The sequence below is a fragment of the Acipenser ruthenus genome, chromosome 35 (assembly GCF_902713425.1).
Source record: "Acipenser ruthenus chromosome 35, fAciRut3.2 maternal haplotype, whole genome shotgun sequence".
NCBI lineage: Eukaryota > Metazoa > Chordata > Actinopteri > Acipenseriformes > Acipenseridae > Acipenser > Acipenser ruthenus.
Genome location: NC_081223.1, coordinates 10629824 through 10654468, shown reverse-complemented (window position 1 = coordinate 10654468; position 24645 = coordinate 10629824). Strand labels below are relative to the sequence as shown.

General features: G+C 43.3%; 1 protein-coding gene across 8 annotated transcripts in view; it reads right to left on the bottom strand.

Moving 5' to 3' along the window:
• The window catches only part of LOC117395406 (semaphorin-4A-like), a 31591-nt gene that overhangs the window by 2426 nt on the left and 4520 nt on the right, over nucleotides 1-24645 (bottom strand). For 3 of the 8 annotated variants that reach the window (XM_059007330.1, XM_059007333.1, XM_059007335.1), the window contains exons 2-16: nucleotides 23047-23214; nucleotides 18524-18675; nucleotides 17342-17582; nucleotides 7865-8025; nucleotides 7546-7608; nucleotides 6653-6751; nucleotides 6306-6417; nucleotides 5598-5708; nucleotides 5292-5428; nucleotides 4470-4651; nucleotides 3825-3972; nucleotides 2565-2754; nucleotides 2094-2212; nucleotides 1640-1797; nucleotides 197-294 (exon numbers count right to left, since the gene is read on the bottom strand). In XM_059007330.1, the coding sequence (XP_058863313.1) occupies nucleotides 197-294; nucleotides 1640-1797; nucleotides 2094-2212; nucleotides 2565-2754; nucleotides 3825-3972; nucleotides 4470-4651; nucleotides 5292-5428; nucleotides 5598-5708; nucleotides 6306-6417; nucleotides 6653-6751; nucleotides 7546-7608; nucleotides 7865-8025; nucleotides 17342-17438 (1675 nt within the window). In that variant the 5' untranslated portion in view covers nucleotides 17439-17582; nucleotides 18524-18675; nucleotides 23047-23214. Of the gene's footprint in view, nucleotides 1-196; nucleotides 295-1639; nucleotides 1798-2093; nucleotides 2213-2564; nucleotides 2755-3824; nucleotides 3973-4469; nucleotides 4652-5291; nucleotides 5429-5597; nucleotides 5709-6305; nucleotides 6418-6652; nucleotides 6752-7545; nucleotides 7609-7864; nucleotides 8026-17341; nucleotides 17583-18523; nucleotides 18676-19956; nucleotides 20549-23046; nucleotides 23215-24645 lie in introns of those variants that run through there. The other 5 variants (XM_059007331.1, XM_059007329.1, XM_059007332.1 and 2 more) reach the window with 4 other exon arrangements.

Below are 24645 nucleotides of genomic sequence, written 5' to 3'. Positions count from 1 at the left end.
GCCCTCGTGTTTTATTTTCTATCTTGCGTTGTTATTATTTAAAACAGCCTCTCGTGTCCTTTCCTTTTCATGCTAACAAGGTAACTTCCACCATCAGATTAGAGTCCTGCCAGCCCACAATCCTAACTGAGGCTGACAGAGTCCCAGCTAAAGTCAAGGATCCCATGCAGTTCAGAGAGGGTACAGGGGTACAGACCTATGGGTGGTGTGTTCTTTGGGTTGGAGCTTGACTTTGGCGTCATGGACTGTGATGAACAGAACCTATCTGCATTGTCCCCTTCAACATCCTGGATCCTGAACGAAAAGAAAAACAGGCTCAGGGGTCCAGCTTCTTTATTAAGGAGTCTTAGTGGACAAGAATATAAATACCAGATTACAAGTCTCATTACTGTGATCCCCCCTACAGCCCATGAATCAAATATCACATTCCATAAGGCCCTTGGTAATAAAGGATATGATGGTTTTAGCTGAGCAGTTGAGAGTTTATACAATACTAAGGTCAGTGTGGGGTCATTCTAGTCCAACAGCTGTAGTTAATTGCTTTAATAGTTTAAATTAAATAATTCAGAATATGGTTGGAACAATGACCTAGTTTGGAAGGCACAGAGCTGATAAGGCAGCAGTGTGGAGTAGTGGTTAGGGCTCTGGACTCTTGACCGGAGGGTTGTGGGTTCAATCCCAGGTGGGGGACACTGCTGCTGTACCCTTGAGCAAGGTACTTTATCTAGATTGCTCCAGTAAAAACCCAACTGTATAAATGGGTAATTGTATGTAAAAATAATGTGATATCTTGTAACAATTGTAAGTCGCCCTGGATAAGGGCGTCTGCTAAGAAATAAATAATAAAAATATTCAGTGTGTATACACACACACACACACACAACAGTTTGATTTTTTTTGTTTAAGTAGAAATGCAATGAGAGATGAATTTCCTAATGGAATATCGGACAGATATGTAAAATGTGTGTAACTGGAAACATGCATGTCAGGGTTGGAAAGAAGACTCCCTTTGCATAGCAGCAGCATCACCCATTCCAGGTTTTAATACAAGCTTGATGATCCGCAGTGTCCAGGTAACAAAGCTCAGGTGTGTCTTGTTAAAACGCATAGTGAAACCAGGAATGGATCAAACTGCTATGCAGAGAGAGAGTCTCATTTCCATCCCACACTGTTATACCTAGTATTGAGGAATTCTCAAACCCGATCCTGGAGACCCCCAGAGCCTGGTTTTTATTCCAACTCAGCTCTCAACCACTTAACTAGACCCTTAATTAAACTGTTAATTTGCATAATTAATTGTTTTTAGCTCTTCAGTTGCAGATTTCACGTTAGCCGGAACATTTTATAAACAACTTGAAATCTGCAACTGTTTAAGAATTGAAAACAATTGGAAACTTTTACTGTATATCCTATATATAAAAGACAGGAAGATTAATATATAAAAGACACTAGATTCTGGCTCTAGATTTCTCATCACAAAACCCACAGAGCTTTAGTCCAGCACCACACAAGGAATTTGTTATTGGGTAGCTAACTGCATGAGGCTCAGAGCTGAGGAAGCACTGAGATTAATCCAGCATTAAAGGTTTCGCTGAGGCTTGCTTTAGTATTGGTTGCATCCCTGCTAGTTAGCACTCACAGTTGAGAGAGTCCCATCTCAGTGCAGGATTTGCTGCTGGGGTCCCAGCCACAGTAGGGGTCCCGCGCCAGCACACACTGTCCGCAGCTCTGGTAAAAACTGCAGTTCGAGACGGGGATCTCAAACACAGCCTCCGAGGAGCCCACAAACACCACGCCCTGACCAGGACAAGAAGAGACATAAAAGGAGATGAATTAAAACCAGTCTGCTAACCACAAACAGCCACCGTGCACACAGCACAGAAAACCACTATCATCTACTGATAGTTAATACATGCGACATCAGGGAAGGAAATAAGACTCCTGTTGCATAGCATATTCAGCCAGGTTTTACTACAAGCTTGATAAGCCACACTGTATCGGTAACAAGCTCAGGTGGGTCTTATTAAAGATACTAGGAGCAGATCACACTGCTATGCAAGGGGAGTCTTATTTCCGTCCCTGGACTTGCTCACCTTTTCAACTGAGAGAAGCAGGTTATCCACAGCCTGCGGTTCACTGAACAGCTCAATCTCCTCGATAATATGAGGAGCGCGTCCTTCCAACAGAACCACTTTGTGAAGGAAGCCCGATTCTAGAGGGGGGGGCAACAAAAAACCAAACTCATATCAGCTTATTTACGAAATACACTGGCATCCCTGAAGAGGTCATTTTGAAAACATGCAAATGATTTTAAATGAGAAAGCCGGTTCACAAGAGAAACGGCACCCCAAAATGTCAATTTTCAAAACACCTGGTAGGTCTGCGGTTGGGACTTGTATTGCCCTTAAAACTCCTTATTTACCCCCTTGGTATCTCTAAACAGATGTCTCCTTTTCAAGGCAACAGATTTCAATAAATCGAGTCTCACGAGTGCAGTGGAGCTCAGAATGCAGATTTCTGGAGACTGGTGCATCATCATCACCAACATCATCATCAGTGCATACCAGTTAACAGGAACAGCACAGTGTAGTTCTGCTTCCTGGCTCCTGTGACTCTCTGTGCTGCGATCTTGCTGTACCGCTGCCCAGGGGACACCAGAACCGGCCTTCTGTCATTCGGGGTCACGCTCCCATCAGCCAGGAACGTGTCCTTCACGAACGCCAGGTCCTTGTCCACTGAGCTGTTCAACCCACACTGTCGAGACGGAGTATGAGATTAATTATATATATATTAAAACACACCTTCTTTCAACTGTATAAGGTAGCCAGGGACAAATATTCACAAATTGCAACAAATGAGGGATTCAATTATTTTAACAAGCATTTATTATTATTATTATTATTATTATTATTATTATTATTATTATTATTATTATTATTATTAATTTCTTAGCAGATGCCCTTATCCAGGGCGACTTACAATTGTTACAAGATATCACATTATTTTTACATACAATTACCCATTTATACAGTTGGGTTTTTACTGGAGCAATCTAGGTAAAGTACCTTGCTCAAGGGTACAGCAGCAGTGTCCCCCACCTGGGATTGAACCCACGACCCTCCGGTCAAGAGTCCAGAGCCCCTAACCACTACTCCACACTGCTGCCCTAGAAAACTTTAAATCACTTTAATAAAACAAAAAGCAATACACAATTTCTCGTAATTTAACAAATAATCTTTATCAAAAAACATATTTCATTTAAATTATTTGTTCATGACAAAGGTAGTGGAGCCCCTGCTTTAGTATTTCATGTGCCCTTTTGTTTTTATAAGGCTTTCAGACATTGATAATTCTTATCCAGTGTGTAACATCTTGCTGGTGAAATCTGAGCCCATTCTGTCATGCAGCAGTGTGGCGTAGTGGTTAGGGCTCTGGACTCTTGACTGGAGGGTTGTGGGTTCAATCCCTGGTAGGGGACACTGCTGCTGTACCCTTGAGCAAGGTACTTTACCTAGATTGCTCCAGTAAAAACCCAACTGTATAAATGGGTAATTATATGTAAAAATAATGTGATATCTTGTAACAATTGTAAGTCGCCCTGGATAAGGGCGTCTGCTAAGAAATAAATAATAATGCATATTACTTCAGCTCAGACAGATTGGATACACAATGCAGTCCAAAGCATTTCTATTGGATTGAGATCTGGTGATTCCAAACGTTTTTCATTGAATTTTAGTTTCTTTCAGTATTTCTAAATCAGCAGGTTTGAGTGTTTAAGAGTGCTTCAATGCTGCTCTCCAATGGAGAGGTTTTGGGATACTTGCATTTCCAGGTTTGGTGTCGGTGTTGCCCCTGATGAGTGGGACCCAGCGCTGGGTGCCTCTGTTCAGCTTCTTGTAATTCCCAGCGAACACGGCCTTGACGTCAGCCAGGCTGAACACACACACTGCAGACTTCCCCGCTCCGCCAGCCCTGCAACGGGAGATTGAAAAAGAGTGAGTTGTTGAACCAACTCCCCAGTAATGTTGTTGAAGCTGACACCCTGGGATCCTTCAAGAAGCTGCTTGATGAGATTCTGGGATCAATAAGCTACTAACAACCAAACGAGCAAGATGGGCTGAATGGCCTCCTCTCGTTTGTAAACTTTCTTATGTTCTTCTTATGAGAGCAATCACTTCCATTGCTGTACCTGAGAGGAAGAAACCAAGTCAAGTAGACAAGCAAGGAGGAGCCATCTCTCCCGAACTGATAGAACGAAACCACCACATACAGCTCCTCATTGGTACACTGAAGAAGGCACTGCTAGCGCAAACGTCGGTCTGCTTGACTTAGCTTCTTAATTCTGATTGAGCATTTTGAAGGCATGAACCCAGAACCGTGCTGCTATCAAGCTGTGACGTCACTCGCGTAACAAAAAAACGACTGGAGAAAGCGCTTTGAGGAGCTTGCCTCATGGCTGTCTTTCTTACCACTGGGCGTTGAAGGTTGCGTAGAAGAGGGTATCTTCGACAGGCCTGCCCTCTGGTGGTGGGAGTGTGAAGGCGTCCTGGATGATGTTGTAGGGCACGTCTCCTGGGGAAGAGCACTTGAGCAGTGCCTTGACGAAGGTGGTCCAGCTGCCCTGTAGAACCCGCTCCCCCCCGACGTCACTCTGTCACCAAACACACAACGTCATTACACAGGACCCTAAAACTAGGGCTGTGCCAGTTAAATAGCTCCATGCAGTAACGTGTTGATTTCGAAAACAAGAAAAGCTGTCCTTCCACCACCTTTACAATTTGAGGATCAATCAATGGGGTTTAACTTCCACACTGGGTGTTTTAAAAACCATCCAGAAGTTTCCTCTCATCCGGTGACTTTTTTTTACTGCCGTTGTGAAGGTGAGGGAAGGACAGTTTTTCTTGCTTTGAAATCAACAAGTTAATGAATGGATTTGTTTAATAAAACTGCCGATAAATACTTCTTAAATGCAATTACGAATACAAATATCACCCCAGGTCTTCTCTCCGAGTTCAGCTGGTACAGCAGGCTGTAACAATTTGACTCCCCCCACCTGCAACACTCTGCCCCCTAGTGGCTGTAGGAAACACAACATTCGTTCCAGTGATGTATCTCTTATATCCACTAGGGGCAGCGTTGGAGGGGGGACAGGTTAAATGGTTCCACTCAGGTGTACCAGCTGTATTGAGACCGCAATACAGATGTATCCAGTTCAGGTGAGATTAAACTGCTTCACTGAACGGCACTGCTTGCCCCAGAGTATGAGCTGAAGTCTGGCCACGGATCCTTACCGTGCAAACCTGGGCGATGCGCGACACTGTGAGCTTCTCAAAGAACTCGTACTCTTTGCTCACTTCGTTGAAGAAGAAATAGACCTTGTCTTGCCCGGGGCTCCCTTTGATAAAGGTGGAGCTGATGAAGGTAGGATCTGCCATTAAAAATAAAAGATCAGAGATGATTCGAACAATGGAGAATCTTTGGTAACTTGTACAGTTCCTATGCAAGCTACTGTAGCTACTGATGGTTCTGCTAGCTAGGGAAATACACTGGGGTTTAATGAAATCCCACGGTACTGCTCAGACTGAGGGTTGCCTTGCCTTGCAGCCAGCCGAGAGTATTATCCACCTTCATGGGTCTCCCCAGGGAGCGGGAGATGACTGGTGTGTTCCCCTGGAAGTTCGAGAAGGTGCCCGCGTACAGCTCACCCTCTGAGGAGACATAAAACACAACAACCACGGGTCAGAGGGAAACTCAATCTGCAGCCCCGCTTCCAGAATTGCCAGAGGTGAAACTGTAAGAAACTTCAGTGCCTTCTTCAGTGTACACTGAACTCCACTCTCAACACTGCAGAGCGCTCTAGCAGTATAGGAAAGAGAGCTCCACTCTCAACACTGCAGAGCGCTCTAGCAGTATAGGAAAGAGAGCTCCACTCTCAACACTGCAGAGCGCTCCAGCAGTATAGGAAAGAGAACTCCACTCTCAACACTGCAGAGCGCTCTAGCAGTATAGGAAAGAGAGCTCCACTCTCAACACTGCAGAGCGCTCTAGCAGTATAGGAAAGAGAACTCCACTCTCAACACTGCAGAGCGCTCTAGCAGTATAGGAAAGAGAACTCCCCTCTCAACACTGCAGAGCGCTCTAGCAGTATAGGAAAGAGAACTCCACTCTCAACACTGCAGAGCGCTCTAGCAGTATAGGAAAGAGAACTCCACTCTCAACACTGCAGAGAACTCACTTGTCTACCATTCTCAGTTCTCCATGCACTGTCCCCCAGCCTCCTAATAATGAAAGATGGTGACACTTACCAACCATGACGGCTGTGTGCTTCTGATAGGGGTCGAACGGGCAGCGACTTTTGCCATCCTCAGTGAGTGGTCTCCCTTGGGAGTCGGGAGCCAGTGAAAACGTTTGAACATTCTGACCAGGAGGGGAGACAGGAATAGGAGGTCAGATCCTGAACTATGTCATTCATAGCAGACAGTGTTCTGCCTAAAGTGTGTTTAGAAATATCACAGCACATTATTATACATATATAATACAATAGATGCATTGAAAAAAACTTTTTAAAAAGCAAGATTGTATGATTAGATGAATGAGTGTTAAATTGATTCGTGATAATCTCCAGCCGGTACAGGAGCAGGGCGTCTCTTACGATGTAAGCACAGGTGGGGCTGAAGGCGTAGGTGCCACAGGTGTACAGGTGAGTCTGATTCAAAGGCAGGAGGACTCGAATGGAATTAAAACACTGTGTCTGGAAGGAGAAAGAGAACAGCAAAGTTAACCATCGTTTTGTATATTCCAGTTATTTTCAGTAGAGTTCCAAACACAATCTCTAACTATCTGCTTTTAACCACCTAGCTGTCTAAATTAGTTTTAGTGCCAATGCTAATTTGTTCCACTTATTAAGCTGTATTGAAAATGCCCTGTCCAGCTCTCACTGTCTCCCTTTCCATCTCTATGTCTGTCACCCTGTCCAGCTGTCTCTCTTTCCCTCTCTCCCTGTCCAGCTGTCTCTCTTTCCCTCTCTCCCTGTCCAGCTGTCTCTCTTTCCCTCTCTCCCTGTCCAGCTCACCTCGTCTCATCAGTACTGCGTCTAATCGCGACTTGATCTGGACCATTCAAAATTCAATGCACCCTGGGAGTTGCAGCTGTTTTGCAATGCACTCTGGGAGTTGCAGCTGTTTTGCAGTGCACTCTGGGAGTTGCAGTTGCTTTGCAGTGCACTCTGGGAGTTGCAGTTGCTTTGCAGTGCACTCTGGGAGTTGCAGTTGCTTTGCAGTGCACTCTGGGAGTTGCAGTCTATGCTCTGCTGTGACGTAAACCTTGCAGCTGCTGCTGGGACAACAAAGTAACAACTACAAAGTCACATAATTGCAGCTGACAGTTTGGAAAAGAAAACGGGCAGATAGTCAGTGATAAGCACCACAGTGCTGCTCAAATGTTTTAAATTCAGAAGTGGCGAGACTGAAATGGTGGTACCATGGAGTACCGCCCCATTTCAAGCGTTGGTTACAACACATACTGTAACTGCTCTATCTGCCTTACCTCACGGTTCTTTCCTTTCAAGGCACATTCATTTATCTTCGCATCAAAGACAGGCCAGGGGAGCTGGGAAAGAGAACCAGAAACAAAGTTCACATACATGCAGACAACCGAAAAAAAACACAACAGGATATGAAATATCGGCGTTATCCAAACTCATGTATTCGCTGTAGCTTTTTTTTGGTTTGTCATCACATCCTGGAAATTCATCTGTAAGAAACACATGCGGTACTGGTTACATCCACTAGGGGCAGTGCTGCAGGAAGCTATGGTCACGCAAAGTTTCAGCGACCATTTGGAGGTCACTGCAAAGGAAGATCACCTCGCGCTTGATCGTCATGGCGCCGCGCTGGCTCACGTCCAATGAGAGCAGGGCATCACGAGCCCCCACGTACAGCGTTCCGCCATCGTCGCTTAGCAACAGCGTGGTGGTGTTCCGGAATCGTCCGTCGCTGAATCGGTACAGAACTCGGCCGGGATGGCCTGGAACAGAAAGAAAGAAAAGGATCAGACAAAGACTGCAGAGGACGTCAGCAACGCACTATGGAGACAAATGTTCCTGCTGAACACTGGCCTGCGTGCTCTGGTTATACCGTCTCGCCAGGTTTGAAATCGCTGGCTGTGAGCACCCAGGACGGCGAGCCACAGCACGCTGCCCTAGTCCAGCCTCCAACATGCCGATCGCACGAAGGCGCTGCTCTCTCGACAGACGTGGCATGTTGTTTTATTTTCTGTGATTTTCTTTATTGCTTTTATTCAAGCTTGCAATTCAACAGCTGAAATCGCTCCATATCCAGCGTCCAATCAACTGTCTCACTAATGAGGTGATTAAGTGCATCTGCTTCAGTCATAGTCACTCAAGCGTGTCACGGTCAAGGATGAATGATCGAGTGATTAAAAAGAAACCAAAAACATTTTGTCTGTGGCCATCATTTATATACCTTTTTTTCTAAAATAAATGTGTTATAATAGTGATATATATATATATATATATATATATATATATATATATATGAGAGAGAGAGAGAGAGAGAGAGAGAGAGAGAGAGAGAGAGAGAGAGAGAGAGAGAGAGAGAGAGAGAGAGAGAGAGAGATATATATATATATATATAGATATAGGACATCCTGTAGCAGTCGTTTACAACGTTACCTGCATTTATAAATAGAGAGCTGCAGATGTAGATGCTGCTTTGAAGGCTGATGGTTACCATCATGTATATGTACTGGTAAAATAATATATCTTAACTCCGCTGTCACGAACCCTCGAACTGCTCATCTGCTCCGACTGTCCAACCCTGCACAGCATTGGAACGTCCGCGTTCTTATTTATAAGCAAACGCTTGTATCAGCTCCAGTGATGGCACTTAATCATATTATTATGACTGTTTTTTAACTGCACCTTTTCATGGTGGTTTGCAGTCATTGTTAGCGTTTCTTATTGTGACTGCGACCCATGACAGCGCGTTTGGAAACGTGGACAGGGCACTGTGTTTGAGCTGTTAAAAGGTAGTCATAAAAGACAACGATATGAAAAAAGCTAATTACTCTTTATAAGATATTTATAAGATTTTATTTGATTTCCATTTTGGAAAGTCTGGGTACCATTCCCTTATAAAAAAGTTGCCCTGTGGCATTTTTGCAGTTTTCCCATGGTTATACTTTCCCATAGTTTACCATGGTTTGATATTTTTTTATATGCTTTACCAGACCTCTCTGTGCTTTACAATGCTTTCCTATGCTTTACCAGACCTATGTGTGCTTTACAATGCTTCCCTATGCTTTACCAGACCTCTCTGTGCTTTACAATGCTTCCCTATGCTTTACCACACCTCTCTGTGCTTTACAATGCTTCCCTATGCTTTACCAGACCTCTCTGTGCTTTACAATGCTTCCCTATGCTTTACCACACCTCTCTGTGCTTTACAATGCTTTCCTATGCTTTACCATCCCTCTCTGTGCTTTACAATGCTTCCCTATGCTTTACCATCCCTCTCTGTGCTTTACAATGCTTCCCTATGCTTTACCAGACCTCTCTGTGCTTTACAATGCTTCCCTATGCTTTACCACACCTCTCTGTGCTTTACAATGCTTCCCTATGCTTTACCAGACCTCTCTGTGCTTTACAATGCTTCCCTATGCTTTACCAGACCTCTCTGTGCTTTACAATGCTTCCCTATGCTTTACCACACCTCTCTGTGCTTTACAATGCTTCCCTAAGCTTTACCATGATTTCACCCTTTGCGTCCAGATTCCTATCAATTTAAAGTTTCATTTCAGGAGACAGTGTTGACAGTAAGATGTGCTTGAATTCTCCATAATCCTCTTACTGTATGCAAGGCATTAATAATTACTTTGATTACATGAATAACTGACATGCAACAAAACCACCCAACATTACAAGAACCACAGCAGACAAGGTACCTATTTTAAAAGTAACACAATATCGTCTGTCTCGATGTAACTATGAACGCAGACAGCGCAGTAACCTCCGCACTAACTAACCTAATACCTAGGAAAGTAAAAACAGATCGCATTGCGGTTAGATCAGCAAAATAACACTGAGACTCGTAGAGATTCAAATGAAATAACTGTACTAACTTAGACTGGCAAAGGAACGCAACTTTGCAGGGCTAGTGTGGGTTTGAATCCATGAACGAACATCATCGACTGAGGCTGTAAGGCTGTATCCCTCCAGAGCAACTTGAACAAACACTGCAGATTGCACACATTGAATCAGAAACAGCCCTGCCTGCAGATGGAGGTCCTACACCTCACTGACAGTGTTGTGGCAGGTGTTTTCTGTCTTTTTGAATGTCCAAACTATTTTTAAACAGGAAACGGTTGTTTACCAGACCCAGTTTAGTTCTTATCTTGCTGACAGCCGTGTAAAAGTCACATGGGTTTGTGAGAACAGAATTGTGGTTAACAAAACACCTCATCTCATGGTCTAGCAGTCTAGCTGCCTATGTTAGACGTACAGAAAAAGATGTTACTACTGCTGCATAAGCAGAAAACATTCGATTTCTTAAAACTTCAATGCTTGCGATGCACAATTGTGAACAATTTGATTATATATATCTTTCCACCATGACTTTATAAAAAAACAAGAGCTTATTTGGTTTCTTTTGTTCTATAGCAAATCAATGCTCGTCCCTTCTTAGCATCTAATTGGGCAGCAGTGTGGAGTAGTGGTCAGGGCTCTGGACTCTTGACCGGAGGGTCGTGGGTTCAACCCCAGGTGGGGGACAGTGCTGCTATACCCTTGAGCAAGGTACTTTACCTAGATTGCTCCAGTAAAAACCCAACTGTATAAATGGGTAACTGTGTGTAAAAAATAATGTAATTATATGTGAAATAATGTGATATCTTGTAACAACTGTAAGTCACCCTGGATAAGGGTGTCTGCGAGGAAATAAATAATAATAATAATTAGGACAGAGCTCCATTGTTTGCTGAATGCTTGGTGTTTTAGATACTTTACCTGGTGGTTTCCTACCTTCTGTTGTAAACTTTTACTCAGCTTCAATTTGTGCCCTCTCGTCCGCTAGTGCTTTAATTAAAGTTTCTCAAATCCTTCATGGTAAGGATAAAGTTAAACCAACTTCCTGTCTATTTTTCTACGCTGTATAAAAAGGCGTTGAATGTGCTTCCCTCTGATTTTCACTAGATGGCAGCATTCAGGCTCCCTGTAGCCGTGGAGCTCAAGGTGAGTTTGACATGAAGCGAGTTTGTGGAACTCCCTTATAAAAGTTCACCACGGGAAGTTTTGCAATGCTTTTCCCTAGTCTGCCACGTTTATTAATGTGCTTTACAAAATACCTTGCCATTCTTTACAAAGCTTACCTATGCTTTTACTGCGGGAAACTTTTATTAGGGCATACAAATGGTTTCAGTTAGTGATTTTTCCTAATTTCCCCAGTAACTGGAACCAAACTATGAAAAGCGAGCTGGCATCTCAGCCCATTGAACCGAATGGAGAGGCGAGGGCTGGATGTGAGCCTCAAACCATTCGCTTCAAAGAGCAACGTCTCCCCATTGAAGATCTCTCTAGCCGAGAGGGAAGTCTTGTGCTGATGTCAGTGTTATTAACACAGCCGCTAGGAGGAGATCCATTACTCCATGCAGCTTTGTGCCAAATGCATGCCAAAGTTGAGAGTTGCTTTTCTCTTGCAGACTAATGGCTAATTGGAGCAACGAGCCTGATTCGAACCCAGGTATGTATGGCATGCAAGGCTAACGAGTTCTCCATACAATCCCACTCTTTTTGCTGTTTAACGCTGTTATCGCTGGTACTTTCCCACAATCAGCTGACTGCTTCCCAAATCGCTTTCATAATCACAACAAGACCACCTCAATGTTGCAATGCCCCTGCTGCTCGCTGCAAACCACTGTCCAAGTTCCTTCAGCACAGCGGAAACCTGCAGAGACCCTAGAATGTGCAGACCTCAGCATTACCAGCAAAGGCACCGCGAAGGGACAAGGATGTGCTCCTGCTATGGTAGCACACAGCTAGGGGACCAATTGCACTACAATGGGTCACCAGTGTCTATACCATTGTTATGTCAAAATATGAAAATGTTACCACTGTGGTATAATTCTTTACCAATGGCACCCTCATCCTTATTCAGCTGCCCTTTGACCTGGACTGGCTCAAACTGCTCCTCCATGGGAGTCTTATTAAGCTCCCAGATTGAATTGTATTATTTTTGCTATCTCTGCAGACTTTAAGCTTTTCTCAACCTATATATATATATATATATATATATATATATATAAAATGATTCAATTCTGAATTCAATTGTGTGTGGGTGTGTGTGTGTGTGTGATGAGTCTTGCTGTGTGTGTGTGTGTGTGATGAGTCTTGCTGTGTGTGTGTGTGTGTGTGTGATGAGTCTTGCTGTGTGTGTGTGTGTGTGCAGTCTTACTCTGTATGTGTGTGTGTGATGAGTCTTGCTGTGTGTGTGTGTGTGTGTGTGTGATGAGTCTTGCTGTGTGTGTGTGTGTGATGAGTCTTGCTGTGTGTGTGTGTGTGTGTGATGAGTCTTGCTGTGTGTGTGTGGAGTCTTACTCTGTGTGTGTGTGTGTGTGTGTGTGTGTGTCTGTGTGTCTGTGTGTGATGAGTCTTGCTGTGTGTGTGTGTGTGTCTGTCTGTCTGGCTGAGTGTCTGTGGTTCCTGCCAGCTAGCATGAACTAATATCCTGTTCAAACTACCACAGAAATAATCACAATCGAAGGTACTTCCTCTTTCTCTTAAAGGAACACTCGCCATTGTTTCTCACCTTCTGTTCATTAGCAGTGCTGGGACAAATATTTCAATTTTCAAACACAGATTAAAAATGATCAGGAGCCAGGAGTTTGATGTTAAATAAATTGTTATTGCTGTCTCCTACTAGTTACCCTACACAATTATTCATGCTGGGATGAGAAGGGAGATCAGTTGATTCAGAACAAATTTAGTAGGGGGCTGATTGCCCAAACTCGTGGCTCCTGATCACTTCAATAATATACCTGAACAAGGGAGGCTCTGAAACCCAGGATGGGTGTGTGTGTGTGTGTGCAGGGCTAGTGCGAGTTTCGAGCCCTGGTAATGTAATACGGTTGGCGACGAAGGAGTTAAAATAATGAGTTTTCTGACAGTGCCTGTAATTCACTCTCCCTGTTTCCTTCCTCTGCAAGCTCAGACCCATCTGATTAATGATGCACCTGTTTCACAAGACCTTCCCTCTGCTGCACAGTGGCTCTGCTGCAGCCATGGCATATACTCTGGAATAGCTGATCACACTGTATAATCTAGAACAATGATGTCTGAGAGGGGTTCCAGTAAGACTGAGGGCTCTCGCCCGCACTCCTACCAGATCTACTGACCCTAACCCTAATAATAAGAACATAAGAAAGTTTACAAACGAGAGGAGGCCATTCAGCCCATCTTGCTTGTTTGGTTGTTAGTAGCTGATTGATCCCAGAATCTCATCAAGCAGCTTCTTCAAGGATCCCAGGGTGTCAGCTTCAACAACATTACTGGGGAGTTGGTTCCAGACCCTCACAATTCTCTGTGTAAAAAAAAGTGCCTCCTATTTTCTGTTCTGAATCTAATCTCCATTTGTGACCCCTGGTCCTTGTTTCTTTTTTTCAGGTCGAAAAAGTCCATTGGGTCAACATTACCAAAATACATTCAATGGCAAACATTTCGACTAGAAGTCTTTCACAATGTCTTCAGCACTGAAGACGTTGAGAAATATTACTGTCAAAGTTTGTCAACTGAGCCATCAACACCAATTGAGCCACCAAGACCACTTCATGCAAAGTGACACCCGATTATTTCCTTGGAGGAGCCACATTCAAGTACTGACCAGGATCCATCTTATTAAGCTTCAGACAAGATCAGACTACAAGCGAACAAACAAGGGAGTTCAAAAAATAAATAACTGAAGGAGTCTGTAATCAGGAGCCAGCACGGGTTTGCATGGCGGAGGCGTCTGATTGCTCATGCATGTGTCACGCAGACAGGCCTGCATTCGAAGGTAATAAGCTGCATATAATAGTGTGAGACACGTTGCGCTTTACTGAGACAAAGTGGGTTGCGGGAAGTTTTACAAACAGGAAATCATCAAAGGCTGAGATCAAGAGAGTCTTGAAGAGGATGCCACAAGAACGCAGCAAGAGAGGCATGAAAGTGTGAGAATTAACAAAGAACAGTCACAGTCTAGAGATTTACACGCAGCTGGCTAAGAGATGAGTTCTTCCTCTATTTATTATAAAACTCATATTAACAGTTATAAAGTACCGATCATAATAGCAGTGTGGAGTAGTGGTTAGGGCTCTGGACTCCTGACCGGAGGGACGTGGGTTCAATCCCAGGTGGGGGGACACTGCTGCTGTACCCTTGAGCAAGGTACTTTACCTAGATTGCTCTAGTAAAACCCCAACTGTATAAATGGGTAATTGTATGTAAAAATAATGTGATATCTTGTAACAATTGTAAGTCGCCCTGGATAAGGGCGTCTAATAAATAAATAATAATAATAATAATAATAATAATGGGCGATATTCACTTCGGCTGTCAATCTCTGTTTAACAGATTACACTTTTAAACTGGTGCTGTGACAGATACTCCAATATCAGACCTAACACGGCTTGAAACGTATTTGGTGGTGAAAATGACCATGTTCGTATTTGTTCACATGATTTATAAATGGCTGTATCAAAGATTTCAGCCAAAGGAAACCAAAATTGAAATGTGTATTTTTCCACATCAAATTTAGTGCGTATTTCAGATTTTTACAGAAGAGTGCTCTCCTTTCCTTAACAGAGAATTTGTCACCAGGTTTGTTTTGTTTCCAAGACTTTCTTTTTATGTTGTAAAGAATGATATTTTTTTCAGCGAATTCAGAAAGTCCAAAGAATAAAAGTTTGCATTTTGAAAGAATGTGTTCCAGGGCCAGTTTAAGAGCGTTGTCAATGGAAAAGCTGAGTTGATTTAGCATTTCTAGTCATCTTTATATCTGACTTCTGCATTTCTAATTTGGAGCCTTTTTCAGTGTCTTCAATGAAGGCTTCTACTCAAAACATCTGTCCCTGAAGTTCTAAAAAATGCGGTTCAATTTCAGCGTTTAAAAATGAATATTCTTAAAAGTTTTAAAAGATGGAAAATGGTTGGGTGCCAGCAGCGGTCCAGATAAGCTGAGTACCGGCCGTTTTTACGCATTAAAAAATCCGAAATACACACTAAATTTAATGTGGAAAAATACACATTGCAATTTTGCTGCAAAGCTTGTCTGCCTCCCCTAAAACTTCCACTAACAACTACATCTCCCAGAATGCAATGTCTTCAGTTACCAGGAATCTGTAGGCAAGAAAAACCCACCCAACAAACATTATCCAATCTCTGGCTAGCCCTGCTGTCTTTCCAGCCAATCACAGTAAGAATAAAACAAATTCGAAGCTACACAGGATGAAGAGTAACACCCCAGTCCAGCTACAAATCCACCTGGAACCATCGTCAGAGGCAACCGCTAAAAAAGGTGCTTATAATATTAAACAAAGTGTTTTATAACTGACTAATGCATTTCCTTATTTTATTTATCTGTATGGCTTGATATTGAAGTTTTAACATGCCTACCCCGTTAACATTAAAGATTGTACAGTATTTATCCAGATTACTCATAACTACGAGGTAATGTTGCATTTTAACCCCTGAAAATACATTTTACTCTCTCAGTGTTAAAATTAGAGTACGTTACCTCCCAGACCCCAAACCTTAACTGGAGCGCTGGGTGCCAGCATCCTGCTCTATCAAACTTTCAAATTCCATGACGCACACAGACTGCAATACTTCCTGCCTGGCAATGGGTAGGATTTTTCGTAACCTTTTTAACTAATGCAAAGTTTGTTTCCACACGTAACAAAACTAGAAAAATCTGGCATTTTTCATTAACTTATTTGACCCTAATTTTTATGACCTCCCTTGGGGGAGGGAAAGTGGAGGCAGAACATCTTCCCCAGTGTCTGTGATTATTTTGTTTTAGGGTTTATTTGGCAGGCAGATCTGTGCTCTGTATTGTGAACATGCTTAAACCCCCGGCTCGTCAATATCTTTGGAATCATTTTAACATGCATCTGCTTTGCCTTTTCACTTTGAATCGAGCTTCATGGTAGTTGCAGTTCTTTACACAGGAGGTAAAACTCCAAGCAGCTAACTCAAGTGGAAAAGCCTTTCAGTTCTTTCCTTAAGTAAGTGTTAAACATGCTCTAATGTTTATGCACCTGCTTTCACCATCCTTTTATTAATATGATTCGTCACATTTCATCAAGACTGCATCATGCTTCAATGGGTTAGTGTCACATATCATACAAAATACCGAGCTTTGAATAATTTGGTATTAGTGAATTTTTTTTTTTTTACTGGATCATTTAGGGAAATAACTTGCAATCGCATTGTTGCAAATTACACTGCAACGCTAAGCAAAGCTAAGGAAAGTGATTGCTCAAAGTCAGCTGCTTAATTTAGGTTGAAACATTCCATACTCTGTACTTGTTTATTTTACATGTTTGTTTATTTTACATGTTTATTTTACAGACAGAAGTCTGCAGCATGCTGTGGTTATTTCACTCACGAGGATAGCTGTAAACAAAAACTACAGCACTCCATGAACATTCAATTTACTACAATATCTTATTTTTAAGCGTATTTCACGAAGATTTTACAGAATCTGCCTGTAATTCCCAATGTTTGTCAAGTACATTATTATTTATTTCTTAGCAGACGCCCTTATCCAGGGCGACTTACAATTGTTACAAGATATCCCATTATTTTTACATACAATTCCCCATTTATACAGTTGGGTTTTTACTGGAGCAATCTAGGTAAAGTACCTTGCTCAAGGGTACAGCAGCAGTGTCCCCTACCAGGGATTGAACCCACGACCCTCCGATCAAGAGTCCAGAGCCCTAACCACTACTCCACACTGCTGCCCTAATACTTCAGAATGGAAGACCATGCGCTCACCACGCTACACAGATCTTTACCCTGATTCACCGTGCCATATTCCATCGGACTTAACCAAACCTTCTGCACCTCAATGTCCGAATGAAATGAAAAAAACTTTAGTCAAGCAACCAAACTTTTGGACACAAGAATGATAACCACAGTGGTTCTGCAATTTAGTGGGCAACTTTAATAGCATTCACATTTCCTACCCAGTGTGACCCATTTGTCCTCTATAGGTTTCTATGGACCCCTAACACACAGCGTTAAATCAATTTAAGACTTTTTTTTTTAATTTAAAAAGGAAATACTCACTGTTGGAGAACGTTATCCTTGGGATGATGTTGGTCCAGGTTCCTTGCAGGAAGACCATGTGCAGAAACACCCCACACGCTACAAGCCTGAGAGCCATGTTGCAGTCCACAGTATGGATCCAGTTGCGTCTCTAATCACAGAGAGGAAGAGAGAGTGTCTGTGTGCAACGCAGCACAACCGAGACTGTGCAACTTCCTATCACTTCCGATAGCCGTCATCTCAGAAGTGATTGCTTCAGCACCTGGGGAGGGGAGAAAGCCAACTGAACATGTCTGTAACAGAAGGCATCTATCATTATTATTTATTTCTTAGCAGACGCCCTTATCCAGGATGACTATACAAAATATCACAGTACAAAGTATCACATTACAAAATATCTCATTACAGAATATCACATTACAGATAATAGTACAGCTCATAAGCAAAAGTATTGTGCATTTTATGGGGCAGCAGTGTGGAGTAGTGGTTAGGGCTCTGGACCGGAGGGTCGTGGGTTCAATCCCAGGTGGAGGACACTGCTGCTGTACCCTTGAGCAAGGTACTTTACCTAGATTGCTCCAGTAAAAACCCAACCATATAAATGGGTAATTGTATGTAAAAATAATGTGATATCTTGTAACAATTGTAAGTTGCCCTGGATAAGGGCGTCTGCTAAGAAATAAATAATAATAATAATAAATGCATGACAGTTTCCCCAGTCTTCCAGCTAGCTGATCTGGCACACATGTACAAGGCCCATCTTGAACAGCTGGGTGCTGTTTTTGAGGTCCGAATTCACACTACGAGAATGGAAAACAGATTACTATCTGTGTTTCCTGATCTAAGGGCACATTCACAGGGGAGAAGTCTACTTCTCTCATTTGATGATGACATTGCTGGTGCTCTTATCATGTGACCATGATAGTGATGCAATGCATTTGACAGCCGTGCGTGGAGAAATGTTCAACAGAACATTCTCATTTATTATTATTATTATTATTATTATTATTATTATTATTATTATTTATTTCTTAGCAGACGCCCTTACCCAGGGCGACTTACAGTCGTAAACAAAAATACATTTCAAGAATCACAGTACAAGCATTAATACAATTAAGAGCAAGATAAATACAATGACTTTGGTTCTAGCAAGTACAAGTATATGACAAAATACGAGCTGCAGTAGTCTAGGCGTGAGAGTACCAGGGACTGGACCACGAGCTGGGTGGCGTAGTTGGTGAGGAAGGGTCGGATTCTTCGGATGTTGCTCAGGAAGAATCGTCAAGTGCGTGCCAGAGTGGAGATGTGCTGGGAATAAGAGAGGCAGGGGTCCAGGGTGACTCCGAGGTTTTTAGCTGAGGAGGAGGGAGAGAGTGTGGTAGATTCCAGAGGAACGGAGATAGAGAGATCAGAGGAGGGGGAGGAGGAGGGAAAGAAAAGGAGGTCAGATTTAGAGAGGTTGAGGTGATGCGATGGGTCATTCAAGCGAGGACCTCAGCAAAATGCTGTACCACCATCCCTGTTGGCTCTTGTGAACACGACACAGGAAGGTCAAAACATCAAGCATCAAACTCAGGTTGTCACTGCATCCAGCAGCTCTCTCCATATCTCAGCTCCTGATGTTCAACAGTGTGAAACATTCACGAGCTGCGGATTCCACTGTACGTTGCACTGAAGATCCATGCTGACACACGCAAGAGAAACCTCATTGACACACTCTTCAGAGATGTGCTGAGAGTAGGAGAGGGAGCGGTCGAGGGTGATACCGAGGTTCTTGGTGGAAGAGGAAGAAGAGAAGGGGGTGGATTCAAAAGGAATAGAGATAGAGAGACCAGCGGTGGGGGAGGAAGAGAGGGAGAAGAAAAGGAGATCTGATTTGGAGAGGTTGAGTTTGAGATGATGCAAGCGCATCCAGGAGGAGATGGCCGAGATGCATGCCTGTCTGAGGGGGGAAAAGAGAGGAAGATCTTTGCATAGTCAGCATAGAAATGATACGAGGAGCCATGGGAGGAGATGAGGGGACCCAGCGAGCGGGTGTAGAGAGAAAACAGGAGGGGTCCCTGAACTGAGCTTTGAGGGGACACCTGTCGAAAGAGAGCAAGAGACAGAGGGTGAGCCACGCTAGGACACCCGGTACGTGCGATCGGAGAGGTAGGGGGAGAACCAGGCAAGAGCAGTGGTGGAGAGTCCCAGGTCAGCGAGGGAGGACAGGAGAATAGAGTGGGTGACTGAGTCAATGGCCGAAGAGAAGTCGAGGAGAATTAGTACAGAGGAGAGGGAAGCAGCACAGGCAGAGAGTAGAGAGTTAGAATATAGCTTCAAATGTACTTTTTAAATACATTACACTTACCATGTAATAATGTTTGCAATCAAGTGATTCTGGGGTCTGCTGCCCCAATATATCATTTTCCTCCAAATCTGCCTTTACCAGCTGGGCACTAAACTGCCTCCCTCTCATTCCGCTCAAATCATGTGCCAATGTGACCCTTCGACTCTGCCAGCCCCACACTCTACCAGAGTAAAATAGCCTCCTGATTGCTGTGCTATCTTTAGGGTATCCTTTATAAAATTGACACAGTAGTCTTTTTTTTTGTATTAGACGCTTACTAGCCAGGCTGTTTCATGCTTTAACTTACTTTGTTGTGTTTTTCATGCTTTGCTGCACCTTGTCGTGTCTCTGCGTGGTATACTGCGGTAAACGTAAAGTGAATCACTAAACAGAGCTTAACAGAAGGTTCATCAACACCTGAACAGCTCTAGTTGAAACCGATCTGCAAAGTGCACTCAAAACAAGAAGGGAAAGCTGGTGGGATGACTGGTTACACTTTGAAAGTAGCAAAGGAGAACTAAGAGCAGACGCTTCTTGGCCTCTGTCCAATGAACGAGAGAGAGGGAGAGGGCAGGGGAGGGGAGAGCAAAGGACACCCACTGACCTACAGTTCTCCTGAGTTGTGGTGGGGAATTTCTGTGGTAAGAGGAACACAATTAGACATTCTAAATTAAAAATAAATGTCTAGCATGTTAGTCTCTTGATATTGCTGCAATTCCTTTGAAACCCCTGAGACTGTGCTGTCATTATGAGTTACAGAAACGCGTTGTCTTCTTGTAGCAGGGCAGAACAGCCCTGCGGAGAAATGTATTCTTGTGGGGTTGGATTGTATTATGACTCAAAAAGAAATGTAGCGCATGATTTAAATGCACTGTTTGGGGGTTTAAAAAGACGATTGCGTTGTATTATTTTGTTACAGCTGAATGTAGTTTGTCAGAGACGATGTCAGCAGCTATAAAAGTCTCGTGCAGAGTGTGGTCATCTCCAGAATGAAAAAGCGTTTGCTAATCTGGAGATGAGCATGTGTATATAAACCCGCAGCGTTTGCTGACCTGGGTGGGTGCTGAAGGAGAGAGAGAGAGAGAGAGAGAGAGAGAGAGAGAGAGAGAGAGAGAGAGAGAGAGAGAGAGAGAGAGAGAGAGAGAGAGAGAGAGAGGATAGATAGATAGAGAGATAGAGATAGATAGATAGATAGATAGAGAGATAGATAGATAGATGGACAGAGAGAGAGAGAGAGAGGAGAAAGATTAAAGATTAAGGAAATAAATAATTGCTAGTCGTGCTGGAAAGACCGGCAGGGTACATGTTTTTGGTGGAGGTAATATTTCTGTGTTTTTTGTTTAAAACTTTATATTGTGTGAAACAGGTAAGGAAAGTGCATGGATGCTACTTGAATACAAACAATGGATCCTGTTCACAAAGACTTTACTCCTGAGCTATTAAAGAAGATTTTCACTTTTAAAAGGATACAATAAATAATATGCATGAACCTTTTCTTCCCTGTTGCATAATATATCAAACTCATGAATTAATATGGTATTAGTGCATAGGAGTCATTATATATATATATATATATATATATATATATATATATATATATGCATGCACGCAAGCAAGCTCCCTTGGTCCTTTCCATTCTGCTAGCTTTTACACTAATTTCATCAGGGACCTGTGGCTTGAGTAATCAGTCATGGCTCAAAGACGGCCAGCCACTTCTCAATATTCTGCAAGAACAGCTCCTGTTACCTGTTTCAAATGACTGTCATATGTCATATATCACCCTATACCAGTGATAACACTCATAACAAAAAGAAAAAAAAAAAAACCTGTTGACCAGGGGCTGTGTGGTAACTGGAAGCGAGATTGAGAATCTGTTTCTCAGAACAGGACCTGTGGTTTGCTGTGGGTACAACAATACTAAGTGCTCACTTGACTTAAGTGTGCCAAGTTAATGGTTTTTCACATTGAGCTAGAGCACGCTTCAGTGAGCATTAGCACTCAAGTCTAGGAAGAAATAACTCAACACAGCAAGTCTTAGATAAACCCCAAATATTCGAGTTTTTCTATGACTCACAGTGTTTCTGTATAAGACACCATGACTGTTAAATGGCGTGCAAGTGACACTGGTATTAATGAGTTTCCTTTCTGTATTATTCCCTTTCTTTTTTCTGTTGCAGTATCGCTTCTTTTTTTTTGGAATTTCAGAACAGCGTTTTAAAACCTTTTGTGGCTCAGATGCAGCAAGGCTCTTAAACAGGAATCACTTTGTAAGTGAGAGCAAGCTGTCACATTATAAAGTACCGTTATTGCCGCGGTTTTTAATCTGCTCTTCATCTGCGTGCATTGCAGAGGTCGCTTGATAGAAGGGCTGTTTGTCATTTGCCACCTTGAGGTGTGAAAAGACTGCAAACATGCTAACCGTTACAGTGGCTCAGTGGTTAGAGTACTGGGGTGCAGTGTGGCAGGCAGTGGTTTTGAGTAGCTCAGTGGTTAGAGTACTGGGCTGCAGTGTGGAAGGCAGTGGTTTTGAGTAGCTCAGTGGTTCGAGGGCTGGGCTGCAGTGTGGCAGGCAGTGGTTTTGAGTAGCTCAGTGGTTAGAGTACTGGGGTGCAGTGTGGAAGGCAGTGGTTTTGAGTAGCTCAGTGGTTAGAGTACTGGGCTGCAGTGTGGAAGGCAGTGGGTTTGAGTAGCTCAGTGGTTCGAGGGCTGGGCTGCAGTGTGGAAGGCAGTGGTTTTGAGTAGCTCAGTGGTTAGAGTGCTGGGGTGCAGTGTGGAAGGCAGTGGTTTTGAGTAGCTCAGTGGTTCGAGGGCTGGGCTGCAGTGTGGCAGGCAGTGGTTTTGAGTAGCTCAGTGGTTAGAGTACTGGGGTGCAGCGTGGCAGGCAGTGGTTTTGAGTAGCTCAGTGGTTAGAGTACTGGGGTGCAGCGTGGCAGGCAGTGGTTTTGAGTAGCTCAGTGGTTAGAGTACTGGGCTGCAGTGTGGAAGGCAGTGGTTTTGAGTAGCTCAGTGGTTCGAGGGCTGGGCTGCAGTGTGGCAGGCAGTGGTTTTGAGTAGCTCAGTGGTTCGAGGGCTGGGCTGCAGTGTGGAAGGCAGTGGGTTTGAGTAGCTCAGTGGTTAGAGTACTGGGCTGCAGTGTGGAAGGCAGTGGTTTTGAGTAGCTCAGTGGTTCGAGGGCTGGGCTGCAGTGTGGCAGGAAGTGGTTTTGAGTAGCTCAGTGGTTAGAGTACTGGGCTGCAGTGTGGCAGGCAGTGGGTTTGAGTAGCTCAGTGGTTAGAGTACTGGGCTGCAGTGTGGCAGGCAGTGGGTTTCAGCATCTCAGTCATGACAGTTATTGATACAGGGGTCCGGTTCATTACTGGAAGCAAATTCTTTTTTTTTTATGGTCATATAAATATACCTGCTTCTGTGAATTGAAGAGGAAGCAGAGCTCAGCGGTATGAGGATCCTTCCTGTTTCACAGTGACTGTGGTCTGGTAAGAGTCCAGCCGTCAACTAAATTAAAACATCAGATAAGCAAGGAAGCCATGCCAGAGAGTTTCACTGAACACGTTTACTGCCAGGGCATCTGAGAATGGATTAAAAAAACACTTGTTATGCATCGACTAATATTATTAAACTTCATAAAAGCCTTCACATACAATTTAAACATGCTGTATTATTACACCTAATATTGCTATTAAAAAGCAAGCTGTAAAACCATGAAGCCTGTAGCAATTCACCTGAAGTCTTCAAATCCAATTGAAAACACACCATTTCTTGTGCTAGAATATATACGTGAGGCTCCGATTTCAAAATTCAATAAAACAACGGCTGGTGCGGATCATCACGTCACCCTACCAAGCTAGCTAGTCTCCCACCGTACAGATTTCAATACAGAAACCCAAAACGTTACCTTCATTCACAGCGCAAAATGTTAGCTAAAGATGTAACTTTAATTCACACTCAACACTACCACCTAGTGTTCACTAGAGAGATTGCTGCTCAACGAATATTTATTACTAATAGAGAACAAAGGAAAGGATCAATAATTAACTGCAGAGAGCCAAAGCTATTCAATTGATCTTTATTTTTCCCAGTCTCTCAGCTCTAACCACAAGGCTGCAGTGCCACCCTCTCCGTCCCACCGGTCGAACCTCTAGCGCAGTGGTTCCCAGCCCTGGTTCTGGGGACCCCCTGTGTCTTCTGGTTTGGATTAAACTGAGCTCACAATTACAAACACAGGGATGGAAATAAGACTCTTACTGCATAGCAGTTTCACCCATTCCAGGTTTTACTAGGAGCTTGATCAGCCCACAGTGTATAGGTAACACGCTCGTGTGTGTCTTATTGAACTCTTAGTAAAACCAGGAATGGCTCAAAAAGCTATGCAATGGGAGTCTTATTTCCATCACTGCTTAACTAGACTCTTAATCGAACAAATTTGCTTTTTAATTGTTCCGAAAAAGTTGCAGATTTCAAGTTACTATAAAACATCAAACTTGAAATCTGCTACTGCTGAAGTGGAGAACAAGTAAAAAGGTCTAATTAAGTAAATTATTAATTCAATGAAGGGTTTAGTTAATTGAGAGCTCAGCTGGAATGGTAACAGGCAGACACAGAGGGGGGGGGACCCCGGGACCAGGGTTGGGATGCCCTGCTGTAGATCACACTGCTTACTCCCTCCCACCCTCCAGAGAAAAGCGTTTACCTGGCAGAAACATCTGAGACACACTCGTGCCTCTAAATAAACCGGACAGGGTTTCTGCCAGTTCAGCAAGAGGACTCCTCCCTCTGGAAATGCACAGGCTTAATTGTGGGGTTTTGTTCTTTGGGAACTCGCCATTCTCTAAAATGTGTTTTGTATTCCTCCTCACTTAAGCACAGAACATTACCTGGCATACTGGAATGCTTTAACAACATTTATTTGCTTCAGTGTCTTTTTCTTTGCTGCCCTTATCATTGCGTAGCTGAATTATCTGTATTTATAATGGGCGGAAAATGGTGAAGAACTGTCTTT